General features: G+C 37.9%; 2 protein-coding genes across 5 annotated transcripts in view; both read right to left on the reverse strand.

Moving 5' to 3' along the window:
- The window catches only part of LOC149799651 (uncharacterized), a 53,862-nt gene extending 39,790 nt beyond the window's left edge, over nucleotides 1-14,072 (reverse strand). Inside the window, exon 1 of the mRNA XM_089959010.1 lies at nucleotides 13,998-14,072. The gene's annotated coding sequence lies outside the window, so the exon portion shown is untranslated. The remainder of the gene's footprint in view (nucleotides 1-13,997) is intronic.
- Nucleotides 10,414-19,139, reverse strand: part of LOC149799652 (RNA helicase Mov10l1-like) — a 73,556-nt gene continuing 64,830 nt past the window's right edge. For all 4 annotated transcript variants that reach the window (XM_089958999.1, XM_089958998.1, XM_089958997.1 and 1 more), the window contains 3 exons: nucleotides 18,665-18,772; nucleotides 16,130-16,270; nucleotides 10,414-14,091 (listed from right to left, as the gene is read on the reverse strand). In XM_089958999.1, coding sequence (XP_089815125.1) covers nucleotides 14,002-14,091; nucleotides 16,130-16,270; nucleotides 18,665-18,772 — 339 coding nt within the window. In that variant the 3' untranslated portion in view covers nucleotides 10,414-14,001. The remainder of the gene's footprint in view (nucleotides 14,092-16,129; nucleotides 16,271-18,664; nucleotides 18,773-19,139) is intronic.

Below are 19,139 nucleotides of genomic sequence, written 5' to 3' on the forward strand. Positions count from 1 at the left end.
CTGCTGTTTCAGGATACGCTCGTTCATAGTATGGTTTGTCAATTCCGGTTAACAACCCCGGCTTGGAGTCGCGGCTGACAGTGACTGTTTTCTTGTCGCTGAGAACTGGTTCAAATTTATCACGCATGATCCAATCGCCTGATTCCACCCGGACAATGAATTTTACTCTGAAGAAATACCTTTTACCGTCAAGTTGTGATATTATCATTGCTGCGCGGTTGTCGTTCATGGTAGCATCAACAATGCCATCAATTCGAAATGTTGACCAACTGTGAGATGCGCCATCACGCTTGAATTCATTGATACAATCGCGTATTTTACTCAACAGGGTTTTATCGTTTATTAACGCTTTTGGTGTGTCCTTGAGGACTCTATCGAGATTAAACCTAATATTTTTCCGGGGCTTAATTGCTGCCAATCTCTCGAACTCATCCATATAATTAAAACAAGTATTTAAATGAAAGAATATAGTATAATGAATCACTGCAAATGGTTGATGATTGGGTCGACAACCCCGTGCAATAAATCATGTAGAGGTGAATTCTGCGGGTATCATTTACAAAGCGTTCGTAATGGTTCTCTTGGCCCCCTCCCGTGCTTGGTTTGCCACGTCGGTGTAAGAGGAAAATCACAGTTGTGTATCAATTGTGGCGGAAAGCGATACAGGGAACTAAAACGCTATTATGACAAGCGAATTAAAAACGCCGTCATCAACCCCACCGCCGACTTCGTCATCAAAACCCCCCAAGACTACGTTGAAAGATTCATAATTAAACCAAATAATAAATTAGACAAGTAGTATTATTATACAAATGGACCAAGAATTTCAGCCGCATCCCCTGCTCGTCAATTACGAGGCATCTCGCGACGGTATTGTTAGAAATCGTAGACTGAAGAAGCCGGTTGGATGGAAAAACAATCACGGGTATTTAATGTTTACTGCTGGAGGGAAAAAATATCTCTGTCACAGAATCATCTATGAATGTTTCCACGGATTGATCAAAGATACTCTCGTTATTGATCACATTGATTCTAATTATCAAAATAATAGACTGTGTAATCTGCAAGCCATCTCTCAGAGTGAAAATAGTAAAAAAGGCCAAACTGGTAAATACTCAAAGAAAGCAAAACCCGTAAAGTCATTTGATACAACAACTCACGAGGAAAAAATATTTCAGTCGATGAATGAGGCAGGAAAATATTTTGACATTTGTATCGCCTCAATACAATTTGTTGCAGAACGAATATATCAAACAGCGATCTCAAAAAAGACGGGTCATAGAATTCGATTTTCATATATAACATCAAAGGGAGATAACTCGTTTTGTGATAGCGTCGCATGACAAGAGTTACGTCCCTTGAAGTCTAATTAATGTTGCGTCCCTTGAAGTCCAATTAATGTTGCGATCAATTAATCATTTTACGATGAAAACTAATGAAATACACGCTATTATCTAACAGCTGTATTCTTTTTTTTAATGTTTTATTTGAGTATTTGGTTTCATTTAAATGCCGTGAAACACCATTAATAAGTATTTAAGGATTCAAACGATTCAAGGGAATTCAAATTAACACACACCTTGTGACTGACGCCGCTGTATTAGTCACTTTATATACAAGATGACTCGTTATAAGCCTGGGGCTTTCGAAAGCCAATTCAACTAATCAAAACTAACCCACGCTCTTGACCCGGGCGTGTGGTTGTCTTTTGTTCACAATCATGCAACCGGGTTAATTTAATTGGGTTGCTTTTGATTGGTTGAATTGGCCGTAGAGTTCCGCCCCGCCGTTTTATGTTTGTGCTGTCTTGTGCCGTCCCATCATCCATCAATCATTTCATTGTAAATATATTCATCCTTAATTAAGTACATGTAGTGATGTCCCCCAAGCATATCTTCTGGGCGGTCTACGATGACGTTTGTCACCCTAGGCCTCCCTCCCGGAGATGTATGCTTTGGGGTTCCAAGATGTGAATGTCCTTAATTAAGTATATGTATATGCCTGTAATCTGCCACAACACTCGAGTGGAGATCTACGGCATTGTACTGTCCATGTATGCCTGCAATCTGCCACACCACTCGAGTGGAGATCTACGGCATTGTACTGTCCATACAAAAAACGGGGTCAAAAATGGCCCCAATAATTTTATTAAAATTTTTGATATTAGAAATAAGATGTTTTATAAGAATAATGAATATCGAAGACATCAATAATATATTAACTGAGATTTCAAAATTAAAAAATCAAGGAATTGAATTATCTGATGGTCTCGACAGTGAAAAAATATTATCCGATTATGAGATTATTAACGAACAGTCGAAACGGGGGCGTTTTACCCTGGCCCGCGAGTATTTTTTTATAAAACGATTACAACATACGATTAATGAGAACCTGTACCACAATGACGCAAATGCATTCATTGGACTATTTACTGCCGTTGAAATAATACGAAAAAAACTCGGACGTGTTTATGAACGACGCCGGGAGATTTCTAGTAAGATCAAAAACATTAGAAGGATTATAGACGAAAACTCCGTGGAGCTCCCGATGGTACACTCGGCGGAAAATTAGAAAATTGCGGATCAATTTACAATAATGGTAGGTGAATCACTTACTACTCGGCTAGCCAGAGAGCGGCTAGCAGCGCTTAAAAAGTTTATACCGTTACGAGACAGAGTGAGAGAGAAACTTCAAACGCGACAACAAATGCAAACCGATTTTACTGTTGGAAGCGAACAGTTATTTGCCCCGGTAACTAAAGCGACTAAGGATGTTACGGCGGCAACTGTACCCGTTCTTGGTGCGCTTGAAAAGATAGCGGCAGAGACAAAACAAACAAAAAGGTCTTTAGAAACACTCCCTGCAAAAATAGCGGCTGCTACAACACGGAGGCCACCACCACTCGCTATAACCGAACCACAAGAACCTTATGTTACAATGGCCGACGAAGAAGAACCAGGCGCCACCGCAAGAGAACCAGAAGAAGAAATACCCGAAGAAACACCAGAAGAAGAAATACCGGAAGAAAAAGAGGGGAATATACCCCGTATTGTACTCAAGAAGAGCACAATAGATCAAATTAGAGGCTTCAGCAACAGGGAAGAATTAATTAATTTTACTGCCAACAATTTTGCTAAGAACATACGAGATAAGAAGCATATCAATAGCGGTTACGAGAAAAATATAAAGTCGTTAAAAGACTGGGCAAGAATAGTGTATTTAGCAAGTAAACATAAAGATGCATTACCACATCATAGTAAATCCGATTACGACGCATTCCACAAGGAAGTTAAGATTATAACACCAAAAAAAGGAAAAGGATACTCTGTTGGTAAAGAATCCTATGGCGTTACCTGTCCTAATAGTGTTCTCAGTGATATATCACGGCTGGAAGTACTAATCGGAGGAAAACGAGCCGGAAATAACTCTACGGAAATAATCAATGAGGCCGCTGATATTTGCAAGCGTTTATTTGCAGGCGGTATTATGGACATTAATGCATATCGAACGCTCATAGACGAGCTCGTGGATGATTAATTGGAAAACTGGTGTTTTTAATAAGGATGATCATACACTACAACCATGATAAACCAGTACTCGTCTACGTGGTAAACTCGCGATTGCCTGTTTACCGCGCGTACTATGGAGATGGTCTCGGTAGCACCATTGCGGGGTTATTTACAAGAATGGCTCCAAAAGTAGCGCCGTTAGCCAAACAATTAGGAATGAAGGCTATTGATGTTATTCGTGATAAGGGTATTAGTGCTATTGGAGATGTTGCCGGAAAGGCGCTTTCTGCCGCGCGAGACAAACTAATGTCGTTGGTGAAATCCAGGAGAAAAAAACAGAAACCACCGGTGATGCCATCAACGACAGTGATGCCTGCAAATGTCAGTAAAGTAATAAATAACGCCGTGGAAGAAAAATTAGAGTCGTTGGCGACGACTCCGTCGTTGGCGACTTCGCCATCCGCCGATGCGGCAACCAACGCGCTCATGAACTCGATAGCGGGGAGTGGTTTAAATTCAAAGAATTTACGACGAAAAAATCGCAATTGAAAACATCAACATGATAAATAATAGAATGTTTGCGCGTACCGCTGATCCCGCGTTTGATATGGATGCCCCAGTGCGCAGGGATGATTCTGTCCGTGATTATCAATATTATTCTTATTATGCAGCGCAACCCGACCTACGATCGCGAATTGAACTTCAGGTCCAAGATACCAGTAAATACTTTCTGCCGTGTGAAGCGTTTATCGAAATTGAGGGAGAACTCGTGACAAATGCCGCCGATAATACACCATACGCAGATGACCATCGTGTTCGAGTTGGCTTCGTCAACAACGGTATCATGGCGTTATTTGAGAGCGCCAGATATCTTATTGACGGGCGAGAAATTGAATCAATAGAACGCGAGGTTGATGTTGCAACGACGATAATTGGGTTGGCGAGATACTCGGATGATTATACAAGATCGGCGGGCCCATCTATGATGTTTGCGAAGGACACCACCAATAACGCTGACCATATTCAGTACATCAACGTGCTGGCGGAAAGAGATACCGCAACTGACCCACAGGCTGAAGCAGCCAATCCAGACCGCAGAGCAAGACCAGGTGCTAATTTTAATATTATAAAAAGCACCAACAATGATTACAATCTAGGATTCGCAGCACGAGTAGGAATGTTGCAAGGACCACGCCGACAGTTTTCATGCGCGATTCCACTCCATCACATATTTGGATTCTGCAGAAATGTCAGAAAAGTTGTCTATGGGGCTAAGCATACAATCGCGCTGACGCGAAGGGGCGATGATAACAATGCAATATGGCGTGCTGCTGGCGTCGCTGCCGGTAAAGTCATTTTAACTAAAATGGCATTGTGGATGCCGGTGCTGACTCCATCAGTTACCACGGAAGCACGATTGTTAGCATTTATGGAACAGGGAGGGAAATCGTTGTTGAGTTGGCTAGCGGTAACAACTGATGCTAAAGAGGATAACGTCGCCGATACGTTTACATGGCACCTGGCATCAAAACAAGGTGTTTCAGCCCCGCGTCATATATTCATAGCGCTACAGAATAGGGAACGATTGGGCAGTCAAGAACGCAGCCATATGATATTTGATCAATTAGGAGTCAGGGATGTTTCACTGAGAATAAACGGACAACAGGAACCATCCGAGGATATACAGCTTAATTACGGCGACAACCATATCGCACGTGTGTATCATCGATTGCTGTCGTATATGGGTCGTGATCAAAACGTCGACACTGGTTTGCAAATATCACAACTTGATTTTAAAAACCTGTATCCGATTTATTATTTTTCGCTGGAACATCTTGATTTAACGAGACAATCCGTCGTTGATATACACTTCCGAGCTCGTATAGCCCCGGGTGGTGTTAATTATAGAGCGGTTGCTGTCATTCTCAGCGATAAATCAATGCTGCTAGAAGGCGTTGGTGGACGAATGAGAATCGTTGATGCGCCAGTGGAAAACATGTAATTGAAAGCACAAAACGCGTTTACAATAAAATGTCGTATAGTGTCGTCAGTGTAGAGTTGACTGATGGTCAAGTCAAGAAATTACGATCAAAGTCGGCTAAACAATGCGGAACCACAATAACGCTGAAGCCGTCACAGATGGCAGGTGGTAATCATAAGATATCGTTGACGGCGCGTCAAATAAAACATTTCAATGATGCGATGAAGAATAAAAAGGGTGTTCAAATAGATTTTTCAGCCGCAGCAATTAAAAACATGGAAAGGACCGGTGGGATATTTCCACTGTTAGCTGCGATTCCAGCGTTGATTGCCGCGGCCGCACCAGCAGTGGCTAAGGCGGCGGCGTTGGGGGCCGTTGGTACCGCGGCGGGAATGGCATTGAAGAAGGCAACCGGGAAAGGCTACAAAAAAAAACGACCCGTAGCCGGAAAGGGTCTAAGACTACCGGGAACCCCGTATTCATGGTATTCGGGAAAGGGTCTAAGACTACCGGGAACCGTTTATTGACTCGGGAGTCAATGACTCCTGAGTCTATGACTCCTGAGTCAATGACTCCCATGTCTAATTTTGATTTAATAGACGCCGCAAACGCGTTAGCGATAAAAAACTTCAGAGGTGTTTTTATGAGGGATCAATTACCGGCGGCCCCAAGGAATACTGAAACCGGTATAATTAACCTCGATGGGTCCTCCGGAGCGGGAACTCATTGGGTTGCATACGCGATTGATCCGCGTGCGATCGTCTATTTTGATTCATACGGGTTAGCCCCGCCGAAAGAGTTTATGCGGTATATCCGGGCGTGTTCAGCCCCGGCGTGTTCAGCCCGGGTTTTTTATTCCACGCTGCCAACACAGCAGTTAAGTGACCCACCGATATGCGGCCGTGAGGTATTGAACGTACTCGCGGCGATTTCATCATCGCGAAAACCACCTCATGTGGTTGTAAACGAATACACTAGTGGGGTCGTAGAGGCCCGGCGGGTTAATTAGAAACGCTGGTTTTTTCTACAATAACGATGATTGATATTTGGGGACGACCGGTTTCGGCGCTGAAAGAATCCACGGAAACGGCCGCCGCCGACATAAAAAAACTAATTGAGGATGAAATCGCTGATATGTTAAATTTAATCAGTGTTGACCCAGGCGAAATAGTTGTATTTCAAGACCGCCAGGGTAAATTGAAATCCGGTAATGTGTCACTGAATGATGTTTTAACACGACAGCGTGATGCCGCCGAGGACACTATCGCGTTATATACCGGCGACGGACGACTCAAACCGGGTGAACATATATCGGCGGTAACATTAGTCAAAGACGGTTTTATAAGGTTGGATAGATCGGTGACCGAACTTGACGCGCAGGTGAAAAAATCTGTCACCGAGGTGAAAAAATCTATCACCGATATACAACTCACTACCGCTAGTTTTTTCGGGACCCCGGCGGTAACCGAACCAAATCTTGCAGCAATAATGGGTGCTATTTTGGATTTTGCAACGCTGTCGGGCCAATTTGTCTCGTTACGGAAAAATGTTAACAGGATCGATGACAACTTTGATAAATTCTTTGGTAAAAAAAATACCAGACCGGATGAGATTACAACAACTATAAATGATATCACTGCGTATGGACAGGAAATAAAAACAATCAAACTTGATGTTGCAGAGAACAGAAATGGTGTAGTAGTACATGAGCGGGAAATAGAAATAATCGGCGCTAATGTTGCAAGGATCATAAATAATGTAGACTCGCATGGACGGAAAATAGAAACAATCAAAACTGATGTTACAACGATCATAAATAATATGGACACGCATACACAAGAAATAGGAATAATCAAAACTGATATTGAAGCGAACAAAAAGAGTGTAGACGCGCATACACAGGAAATAGGAACAATCAAAACTGATGTTGAAGCGAACAAAAAGGGTGTGGACGCGCATACACAGGAAATAGGAACAATCAAAACCGATATTGAAGCGAACAAAAAAAATGTAGACACGTATTGGCGGGGAATAGGATTAATCAAAACTGATGTTGCAGCGAACAAAAAAGGTATAGACGTGCATACATATGAAATAGGAACAATCAAACTTGATGTTGCAGCGAACAAAAAAAGTATGACCGAGAATACACGGGAAATAGAAACAATCAAAACTAATGTTGCAACGAACAAGAATAATATAGACGCGAATTTGCGGAGAATAGAAATAATCAAAACTGATGTTGAAGCGATTAAAGACGGACTACCGAGAATAACAGAGCAACTCGAAACTAATATTGAAGCGAACAAAAAAAATGTAGACGCGTATGGAGGGGAAATAAAAACAATCAAAACTGATGTTGAAGCGATTAAGGACAGACTACCTAGAATGACAGAGCAACTCGAAAAAATGAAAACACCTCATGGGATCATCGGCAGTGGCGTATACACGGTTCAATACGGATCATTCGATTGGACTCCTACGCGTAATGCAATAGATGTCACCGCAATTGTTAAGGGTATTTATCGATTGACATTGATTTCGGCGATGCAGTTCAGTATATCATCGCCGAGTTCATCCGGGTTTAACAATACAATATCAACAATCATCGACAAGGATACAATCGAACGGTTTATAATTAAAGCCGTTGATAGAAATCTAGCCGGGGCAAACATTACATGGTATGTGGAATTTGTAGCGAATCTAAGTAATTAAAAACACTAGTTCTTTTAAAATAAAAATGACCACCAAGGAAATTGAATCAGAGGTATCACCGACGTCACATCAATATCGATTCGATACCGCAAAAGAATTCTCCGCGAACTTGAAAACGCTTTCCGAACAATACCGTGCAAAAATAAAAAAATACCGCCGAAAAATAACCGCCATCGACGCGGTCGTGTACTCGGTGTCGGGTATAGTGGCCGGTACCGGTGTTATTTTATCCACGGTGACCACGATAGCCCCGATCGCTGTTCCAATCGCTGTCTCCGCGATGACAACAGTTGCTGGAGTCGCCAACGCAATCACTAGGAAGATATCATCGTGTTTTCAGAAAAAACTCAACGAGTATACAGTAAAACATCAAATAGTATCCGACGCATACTCGAAATTATCCGGGTTGATCTCGTTATCGATTGATAATTTGTTCGTATCCGATGTTGAATTCTCCACGATGGTCCAGTTATATAGCTCCGCGATGTCAAAAATCGAGGATTTTCAACTGGAAGCCGAAACCACCTGGTTGTTGAAATTAGACACTAAAGACAACAAATAATAATAATGTCGCTGAACCCCGAAGGGTTTCAATTACTTCAGCGGATCGCGGAGAACACCACTCCGGTACAAACAAATATGATATCAATAACGTCAACGAAACCCGAATTCAGTGTGAACTTCCCGTCGCCGGTTCCAGTGAAGGAAATAGCGCTGGCAAAATTGCGAGTATATCACAGTTGGCCTAATATTCGAGCGGACGCATTTAACGGACAACAACCTAATAACTCGCTGGTTTTTGCACGGAAAAATAAACCCGATGGGACCCCAGACTGGGAGGAGGTTACAATACCAACTGGGTCATACCAAATAGAGCAAATCAATAAAGAATTTCAACGCAGGATAAAATCGATCACAGGAAAGGAATCAAAAATCGCTATTACGGTTCATGAACCGACGTTATCGTCGACGATTGAAATAAGCACACCGGGGTATATGGTTGATATTTATAACAGTTCAATAAGAACCATACTAGGATGGCCTAAGAATCCACCCGCGGATTTGCACACAAATGTGCAATCGTATCATGAGATTAATCCCAGTTATCTGAATGATTTGTCTATTATAAGAAACACGTTATTACCCAGCGAGTTTATATTTCAAGACAGGAATACCATGCAATGGTTTTTTCCGTATAAGAAAACTCCTGAATTGTCAGCCAAGGTCACAGTTCGTTTAGATGATATCACTGGTGCGTTTGCCGAGATTAATCGTAATTACCAATCACAACTAGAACAGCTACGGAAAACAAAAGCACGAAAACACGTTGAGGTGTTAAATCAACTTATATCAGACATGGAATATATTAATGAGCGAATCGTTAAGACAATATCCGATAGCAGCGATGATAATAAACAAAAATTCCTAACCGGGTATAATATCACAGAAGCCGATTTACCCGATTTCAAGTTTCCAGGATACAACGCACCTGAACTAAGAAAGTCTCTTAATGATTTTCTCAGTCCATCAACTTATATCCTCAGACACGATAACGGGGATGATGGTATGCATATTGCTCCATACAACGTAAATATCGCATCGGTGATAGCAATCAATCTAGTGTGTGATGTTATCGAAGGGAGTTACCAGGTAGATACCAATCAATCAAATCAAGCTCAACAGGGATATATCCTTTATTCATTTTCACCAACAGCCCCTCCGGGATTTTTAATCGTTGAGAATCCGATTAATCCGGTCTATATGCGATGCCATGATCGGTTTTTAACGAGAATTAATTTTAAACTCACCGATCAGTCAAATAACCTAATTGATCTACAGGAGGAGGAGTTAGTGATCACTCTGTTTGTAAGATCATTGTAAATAACCTCTTAGCAGCAGAGGGGGCAATGACATCGACGCGGTCGTCGACGTGCTTACCGGACGCTGACGACGCTGGGAATCGGCGCGCAGAAGGTGTTAATTAAACCAAATGACGACGCGACGATCCCCCAACGACGTCGTCGTTTTTTTTTTACCAGGCGCTGACGACACTAGATCGTTGAGTGCAGAAAGTAATAATTAAGCAAAATAACGATTGGACAAAATGTCCGATTCGCCCCCTCTGCTGCTTTATGATGCTACAAGAATAAAAACATTGCCATTCTTTAATTCTGTGTGCAGCAAGAAGGAAACAAAAAAGAGATTACATATTTTTTTCTCAACATTTATTTCATTATTTAATTCCATTTTATCTTTAATCCAAAATTCTTAAAAACATCAGCATACTATATTTACTTTTTCATTCAGTCCTTAACCAACATAAATCAATTATGCAGCCCATGGGAATGTCCGATTCCATTATTCATTCCACAAATCTCTAAATTTTTTAAGCATTCTGTTTACTTCATCTGACTTTGATCCATTACTTACTTTCTGTCGACTGCTCAGGTGGCCTAGCGGTTAGAACATACACCTCAGTTGTGGGAGGTTACGGGTTTGAACCCCGCTGAGTCATACCAAAGACTTATTTAAAAAATGATACTAGCAGCTGCTTCGCTAGGCACTCAGCATTAAGAGGTTAGTGTTAGGATTGTTAGGCCTGGTGTTAGGATAAAGTGATTGGGTGGTACATCAAGCAACATATCTGCAGCATGATGCCCCAGTGCTAGACATCACTATAAACTGTGACACTGCAAACATTGTAGTGATATGACTGAAAAATTGTTAAAGCCATGTTAAAAATCCAAATCACACACATATTTTCTGTCAGACAGTCTTGTGAAATTCTGCAGTCTACTGTTAAGTAACAAAGAAAGTACTGTATATACTTAGAAGTCGAGTTCAACTGCAAACTGCAAAGACCTAGATCTGCCATCACATAACGCACAGGCAGATATGGGTCTCTGCAGTTTGTTATGAGTAATCAGCAGAGACAACACAGACCCTGATCTGCTGGTGCATTATATTTGCAGCTGCTTCTCTTATAAGCAGGTACATATGGCACATAAGGCTGCCATCAGAAAAGCTCACATCTGACAATCACCCCTACCCAAAAAAGTATATCTGCACATGCAAGCTGATTTAATGGCTATTCCATTGGCAGCAAACAAAAAAAAGAGTACATTTTACTGAAAAATATCAAGAAGACAAAAAAACTCTGCACTATTTTTCTAAACATGGTAGATAATAAAATGTAGGTGTTCCAAACATTCTGGAAGGATTTAAAGCAGTAGTGTCTGTACTTGTCAAAAGGCTAGAAACATATTTAATCGGACTCCCTTGATGTAGTCCTTTCAAAAATTGCCAGCAACATTAGTTTAATGTTACTTAAAATAATTGTGAATAATTATCAATTGCAGTGCAAAACCTTATAAAAACCTAACCAATAAAATCAGAGTGCAAACAATTCACTCTTTCCTCAACCTAGTCATGGGTACAATACGTAGCTATCTCTATCCATTCCATTCTCTCACTGCTGCAGAATCTATACTGACAATGTTTATTTTAATCTTTCTGATGTCAAATTTATCAGTAATAATCACAGGACTACATTTTTCCATTCAGTTCAGTTGCGATAACTTTTCCTTCTTAACAGAGAATGTCTGATGAGATTTTGCATTATTTGCAGCAGCTTATTACAGACAAAAACCTCATTATAACACGATTTGTTGTAACGTGATTTCATTTATAATGAGATGGCAGCATGGCTCCCATATCTTAATTTAAGGTGACCTCTTTTTTTTAACATCCTAAATACATGCTCTAGATTTTTAATCCCAGCACTGCATTTAATGTTGCCTTGACTTCCAAAATTTTCTAAAACAAAAGATATATGATCAAAAGGCTAGTTAAAACTGATGACATTGAAATTTCAATGCACATTTTCTGTTGGGAAGTTTTTGGACAATTTGTTAACATGATCCATCCTATATAACGATGTTATTCTTTGGACCCTGAGCATCGCGTTATAACGGGTTTTACCTGTACTTCATTTGCAATGATACCACTTTCAAACTAAACTGCAGCTCTTTCGGTAAACTCCCAAATCTACCTAACAATTACTCAAAATATTTAGTGTTTACAAAGGAAGTAATGTAGTCACTTGATTGACCGGTTACAGACTTGTATCCTTTCATTAACATGTCCTAATCAACCTGAGTGAATCCACAATGGCTAGGACTGTTCCAGTAAAACATACATGGGACCCAGGGAAGGCACTTTAAATATGGGGTACTCACCCGTATATAGAATTTTCTTATCATTTTAATATGAACTCTGTGAAATCAAATTACCCTGGCATGTATATTTAAGAATCTGCCTTCCCTGGGTACCATGTATATTTAAATGGAACTGCTCCTAACATATCTTTATTACTTCATGCTGAACAGACATCACAAAGACTTGAGCTGAACAAAACTGTGGTTCACAGCAGTTAACTGTTGTCATATTGATAATTATTGGCAATAATAATAATAATAATAATAATAACTTTGAATCATAATGTGACAAAAACCTTACATCTGAAGAACACACATCAGCAAGGCTAATCAGATTATCTTTTAGTATAAAGTTAGGTACTTAGTCAGTTTCTTGGATATGTTCAATTTAGAAAATAATAATCATTTGTGAGATTTCCGTCTGCAGATCCAAAGATGTGTCCATTCATGAATGGTAAATTTGAATTGTTTCGCACTAATTTACTGACTACTGTCACACAAGAGGGGTGAGGGACAACCTTAAAAAGGTAGTTTTGAACACAAGCTTGTCAGTGCCATGGGATTCTGGACATAAAAAGTGAGGACCATTAAGGAAGGGGTCCACTGTATTTTGGGATTCCCAAATATGTTGATAGTTAAACAGAATTACGAAAAAACTATTAAAAACAACCATATACTATTTACTGCAAGAACATACTTCACTGTAGAATAATTGTTTTAAAGTGTGATTTGTTTTCATTGTACATTTGGTAGTGACACATGTATATAAAAGTATCAGGTAGCAGGTTCATGTGATAACAGACAAGTGCTTCACTAATTGGACAGTTACCGCATAAAACTATCACTAATTTGCCTCATTCTCAATACAGCATGCATGCTATTTCCGAACATTTGTAAAACACTATTTTGCAGAATTCAAGGAGGTCATATGGTGCCTATCAAAATGAAGTTTCAAAGCACATGTATATAAAAAGTCAACTGACCATGATTATGATAAGGCAATGACAACCAACACGTGCTTTAATCTCTTTTCCTACTTAGGTCTGGCCTATGTGACTTCACTTATCTTTTTACAATCAATTGGACAGCTTTCAAATAACCTGGGCACTATATGACTGATACTTGCTTTGTAAAAAAAAGTCAAGTTTGTCCAAATCTTAATGTGCATAGAGAACTTGACTGTCTGAATTTTCTTGCATCCAAAATCAAAATGGTGTGCTTTGATGTATATTTCTGCATCCTAGAGAACTGTGATCTTGATATTTTTTCCTTCATCTATCCATGTCAAATGGCATGCAGGCTCACGCAAGTGCTGGTGAAACTGACTAGGCTTTTGGACCATGTCAGTGCCAGTAAAACTGACAGTTTTTGGACTGTGTTATTAATGACTCCACAGAATCAAAAATCCAGAATACCATGCTTCATTACAGATGGATACCATGGCAATATGCTTCATTACAGATGGATACCATGGTAATATACCTCATTACAGATGGATACCATGGCAATATACCTCATTACAGATGGATACCATGGCAATATACCTCATTACAGATGGATACAATGGCAATATACCTCATTACAGATGGAAGCTTGATGATGGGAGATCACATCCTTTGTAGGCTCCAATCTTCACACAGTACTCAATCAAAGCCTTCCAATACACATCCTACAAAAATATAAAACAGTGTTCTTAATTCTGGGTATTTTAAAACAATATTGTTTGCTTTAAAAAATAACAATGTTATTGGAATATCAACAGAAATTTAAACCAATCCAGGTCTCTTCGTTTTACTGTTAGATTGTTACATACTTTAAACCCTACATACGTTATAACCTAAGATGATGACAATAATCTTTAGCTTAATGACGACGATGGTTTACCATATATACTTGCTTATAAGTGGGGTCCAACTGCAAAAATAAATACAGACCCTAACATGCTGTCATATAATTCACTGGCAGATCAGGGTATATATTGTCTGTTTACTCGATTAGTCCTAATAAACAGTATAGACCCAGATCTACCAGTGCCTTATGCTACAGCAGATTTGGCTCTATGCCAGGGGCCGGCAACCTATTTTACATAGCATGCCACTTTTTTCTGGATTAATTACAAAATGAACGAGCGCATGCCCTAGTAAGAGAGTAACACTATTAAATTCAAGATTTTTGGCTGCCCTTTGAGTGCCACACAAGATCTCTTGACATGCAACCTTGTGGCACACGTGCCATAGGTTGCCGACCCCTACTCTATGCAGTGTGCAGTTTATGTGCAAGTATTTAAGGTACTTCTGAGGTAGGCATATTTTCACATAAATATATTGGCAGATGATAGAGGAAAAGGTTTCTGTATATAAAACATTACTTGTAAGACAAGAGTCTTTATGATTTAAAAAAATGTTTCTAAATTCAGCATTGGTGAAGAAAAGATCAGTTCTAACTGACAGATGATTTCACAATTAGATTTATCATGTAATTCAGATATGCTGTGTTTCTTCAAAGAAGTCATAAGTTGCTTTGTCCACTTTTCAAATTAATGGATACAAGATATGCACTGAATACAAATGGATCCAACTGCTATTAGACCCTGATCTGGCATTGCATAATGCACTGGCAAATAATGGTCTGTTTTCTCTTTGACCAATTAGCTCAGCAAAATCCATTGACTCAGAGCTGTCAGCTAATTAAATGGATAATTTTGGAGGCTAGATTACAAACAAAAGCAGAACAACAGCTGACTTAGCTTTTTTTTTTAAAAGGGAAGCTGAGTTTTGATGTTGGCTTAATTTATAAGTTTTGTTCTATATTACACAAGTTAACCTTTCAGATAAAATTTTGTAAACATAATTAAAATGTTTCCACCTTCTTCATGCCTTGCTGGATGAAAAATTTATATGAATTATTCTTTAGAATTTTTTCATTAAATAAACACAATGAAAGGTATTTGCCACGTAATATGAATACACTGAATTCATCTCTAATATCCTAATCCTGTTATGATTACAACCTTACATCAACATTAATTCCAAATTACCTATTCTACAACACACTCATGAAAATTTAACATTACAAAACTTTCTGTGTCAGAAGATAATGGTTTTGCATGTCAGAATTTGACGACATTAATGTTTTATTTTAGTGTTATGCATTAAGGGGTGCTGGCAATCTGCCAACAAGGCCATTAAATCTAATATCTGTTGGAAAAGACCTCCATTACTGATCTTGAATCCACTAATAAAAGACCATTCTTTCAATTTAATACTGCTCCCTAAGTTGTAACACACTTTAAAACTCTGTTAAAAAAACTTCAAAATGTTATTCTTTGTGGTGCTACACTAAACAAAGCACAATGACACAAAAGCTTCTAGCAGTTTATCATAACTGTTACTGCTATAAAAGTGTTTACCTTCAGCGACTGAAAATTACTCATATTTCATGTAATATTTATCTTGGCATAAATTTGCAAAGTGCTTCAAATATAAATTTCAGTCTCACATAGCTGTTAATGCAAGCTTAGGATGTTTTTGTAAAGTACATCAAGTGCAATGTCTGTCAATGGCAATTCATGTATCTGTATGAGTCCAAGGTCATATGATGGATAAAATATACTGTCATGGAATTTAATTATATCATCTATGTTATTCATGCACTACACTACATTTAGATTTGTTACTATAACATGTTTTTTTTCTCAATGACCTCACCTGCATAAGTACATAAGGGTTTCCGATGATGACAAGCAGAGCTTGAGCCCTGGTAATGGATACATTGAAGCGTTTTGGGTTGCTAAGGAAACCCAGGCTGTGTTTCTGATCAAAACCAATCAAATCTTCATTGGATCTGACCTGAAAAAGATAAATACAAGATGACTTCAAATTTAAAAGTTTGTCTTCACAAGTGTTTCCCCTGTTTTGACTTACATAGAAATATGATGCATATTAACCAGAAATATGTCGTTTCAATATGGAAAAAACACTAGAACAATTTGGGTTCTTGACTTATTTATTATAATCAGGAATTTATTTAAAAAGGTATTCTCTGTATGTACAAGTGCTCTCTGATGTCCAGTATGGTACTGATTTTGTTAAAGAATCTGTAATAGCAAAGATTTACCGTGTTAGTATCTAAGAAAGACTTGAAATATTACAGTGTAATTCTATTATCTTCCAATGAAACATCTCATCATATTGAATAAAAAAATATGTGTAACATACTCAAGTCAAATATGGTGAAGATGTAGCATCAAGCTGTACTTTAAAGTATAAAAAAAGTATTTCTTTCAGTTTATTAAGCAGAATTAGTTTGATTAATGTTGCAAATTAAACATAACATAAGCATTCATTTCATATTAGACATTAAATTTATGCATGATGTTGATCATTTTTGCTTACCAAGACTTGCAAGAGATTAAGATTATTCCATATATTCGATGAAATTCCACTTATTTCATTAAATAAAAACTAATGTGATCCGTTATGCCACATATTTAATATCACATGAAATGAACAATCTTGTGATCATATGACACATTTAATGACTGTCACATGAAATGAACATTCATGTGATCAGATGTTATATATTTAATGACTGTCACATGAAATGAACAGTCATTTGATCAGATGTCACATATTTAATGATTGTCACATGAAATGAACATTCATGTGATTAGATGTCACATATTTAATGACTGTCACATGAAATGAACATTCATGTTATCAGATGTCATATATTTAATGACTGTCCCATGAAATCCGCATTCATATAATCAGTTATGCCCCATAATTAATGTGTCACATGAAATGAACATTCATTTGAGTGGTTATGCCGCATATCATACACAATCTTAAAAACAGAAAGAAAAACACACCAGAATTCTTTATTGTAAAAGAAAACTCCGGAATTTTATCATAAAAGTGTTTTTTCTTATTAACAAGCATAGAGGTAATGCAACGTAAGATAAAAATACCTGGACTCCTACTTGAACAGCTAAGTTGATCCCTACCAGTTAGCTGAGTACATAAATTGTGTATCCAATAAAGTTCCCTATCTTGAACAACGAATGAACTAAAAGCTTCATAATCAGAATTACATTTATACACTGCTGGAGCTGAATCCATTAATATGTTTTTACTGTTTTATTCCTCAAGTTATAGATTTTAAATATCATATAAGTTTATTCTTCACATCACATTACAATGATTAAAATGAAAAACTCCATGTTGTTTGAAGTAATAAACATAGCATGAAACAGTCATAGTCACAAAAACACTACATTCAGATACAAAAAAATAATCCAAAGAAATCAATAATACATAAATTTTATTAGAAGTAACAACTTGTTTTCAGATGTATCAATACAAATTTTTAAAAACAATTTACAGATTAGCTAAAAAGTTATCCATGGAATTTTTATTTCACAAGAGAACAGGCTGACCATACACCTAGATAACAAGACAACAGGCTGACCATACACCTGGATTTTACTATATGTTGCCACTTTCATGACCTGTAAATAATTGGAGACACTGAATCTGTTAATTAGCTTATTTCATCAATTCAAAGGATCGTTTAGTCATAAACAGTTGTCAAAATAGACCAAGATTAGTTGCTGATTGAGTTTATCAGAACTGCTTTTTTATCCTTCTGAGTTCATAATGTCATCAATACCCTAGTCATCAGACACGAGACAAAGCCATCTTGTGTCAGAATAAACAATTATATGCTAATATGTTCATATATTTATCTTTTTATTCTCCATTATTATCAAAAGACAATCTGACATTTTAAAAACAAAAATGTGTGATGCTGGCTATTTAGTACGATTGTAATTTTGCCAAACATTCTTTGCAACCATCCATTTATTTATTTATTTTGTTGCCAACATTATAAAACAAAATGGAATCCACAGATCCAATCATAGTGTTAGGCAAGACATATAGTTGCTATCTGGCTGACTGGCTGACTGTTTTGTAAGTTCTCATTCATCACACAATATATCATTTAGAGTCACAGCCTGTATGAAAAATCAATGCTACTTACATCACTAGCTTTTTCTGAAGGTGAGTTAATAAAGGTTAGTATAAATGACATTAGTAAACACATGCTAAGCATGCAAATAATAAATCCAGAAAGGGTGAACACAAGTAAAGAACAATTTCAAACTTGCAGTCTAAACAGAGACAATGGGTAAAAATAATGAAACTGACATCAATATTTCTAATAAGTAAATGGACACCTACAGTTGAAATAATGATAACAGGTCTTTCCTGACCCTGAAACTCTTCAACAGATCCAACCTTCATCATGTCCATCCCCAGCTTGTTTATCAGCAACCGGATCTTCTCCACCTAAAGATTATAAAATGCATTTAAATATATATAGTGGTTCCCCTTGTAGCAAACATACCTAGTAGTAATGAAATGCCATAGGCACTCATTCACTTAAACATCAATAAATAAAATACTTGTCACCACCTGAACAAATTATATATAGCACTTCACATATTTGGTCAAATCCTATAAATCTTTCTACAAAAAAAGTTCTTTTGAGAAGATTTATATTTTAAAAAATGTTATTTTGTGGGTTTTTTGTGTAAATTTATTTTTATATAATTTATATTATTTGTTTACCTCAGATTCTGATGTTATATAATTAAAACAATAAGAGAAGTTCAACTTTCAAAATGGTTTATAAAATACACCAATGTATGACTGA

The sequence above is a fragment of the Sinohyriopsis cumingii genome, chromosome 5 (genome assembly GCF_028554795.1).
Source record: "Sinohyriopsis cumingii isolate HCF-2022 chromosome 5, ASM2855479v2, whole genome shotgun sequence".
NCBI lineage: Eukaryota > Metazoa > Mollusca > Bivalvia > Unionida > Unionidae > Sinohyriopsis > Sinohyriopsis cumingii.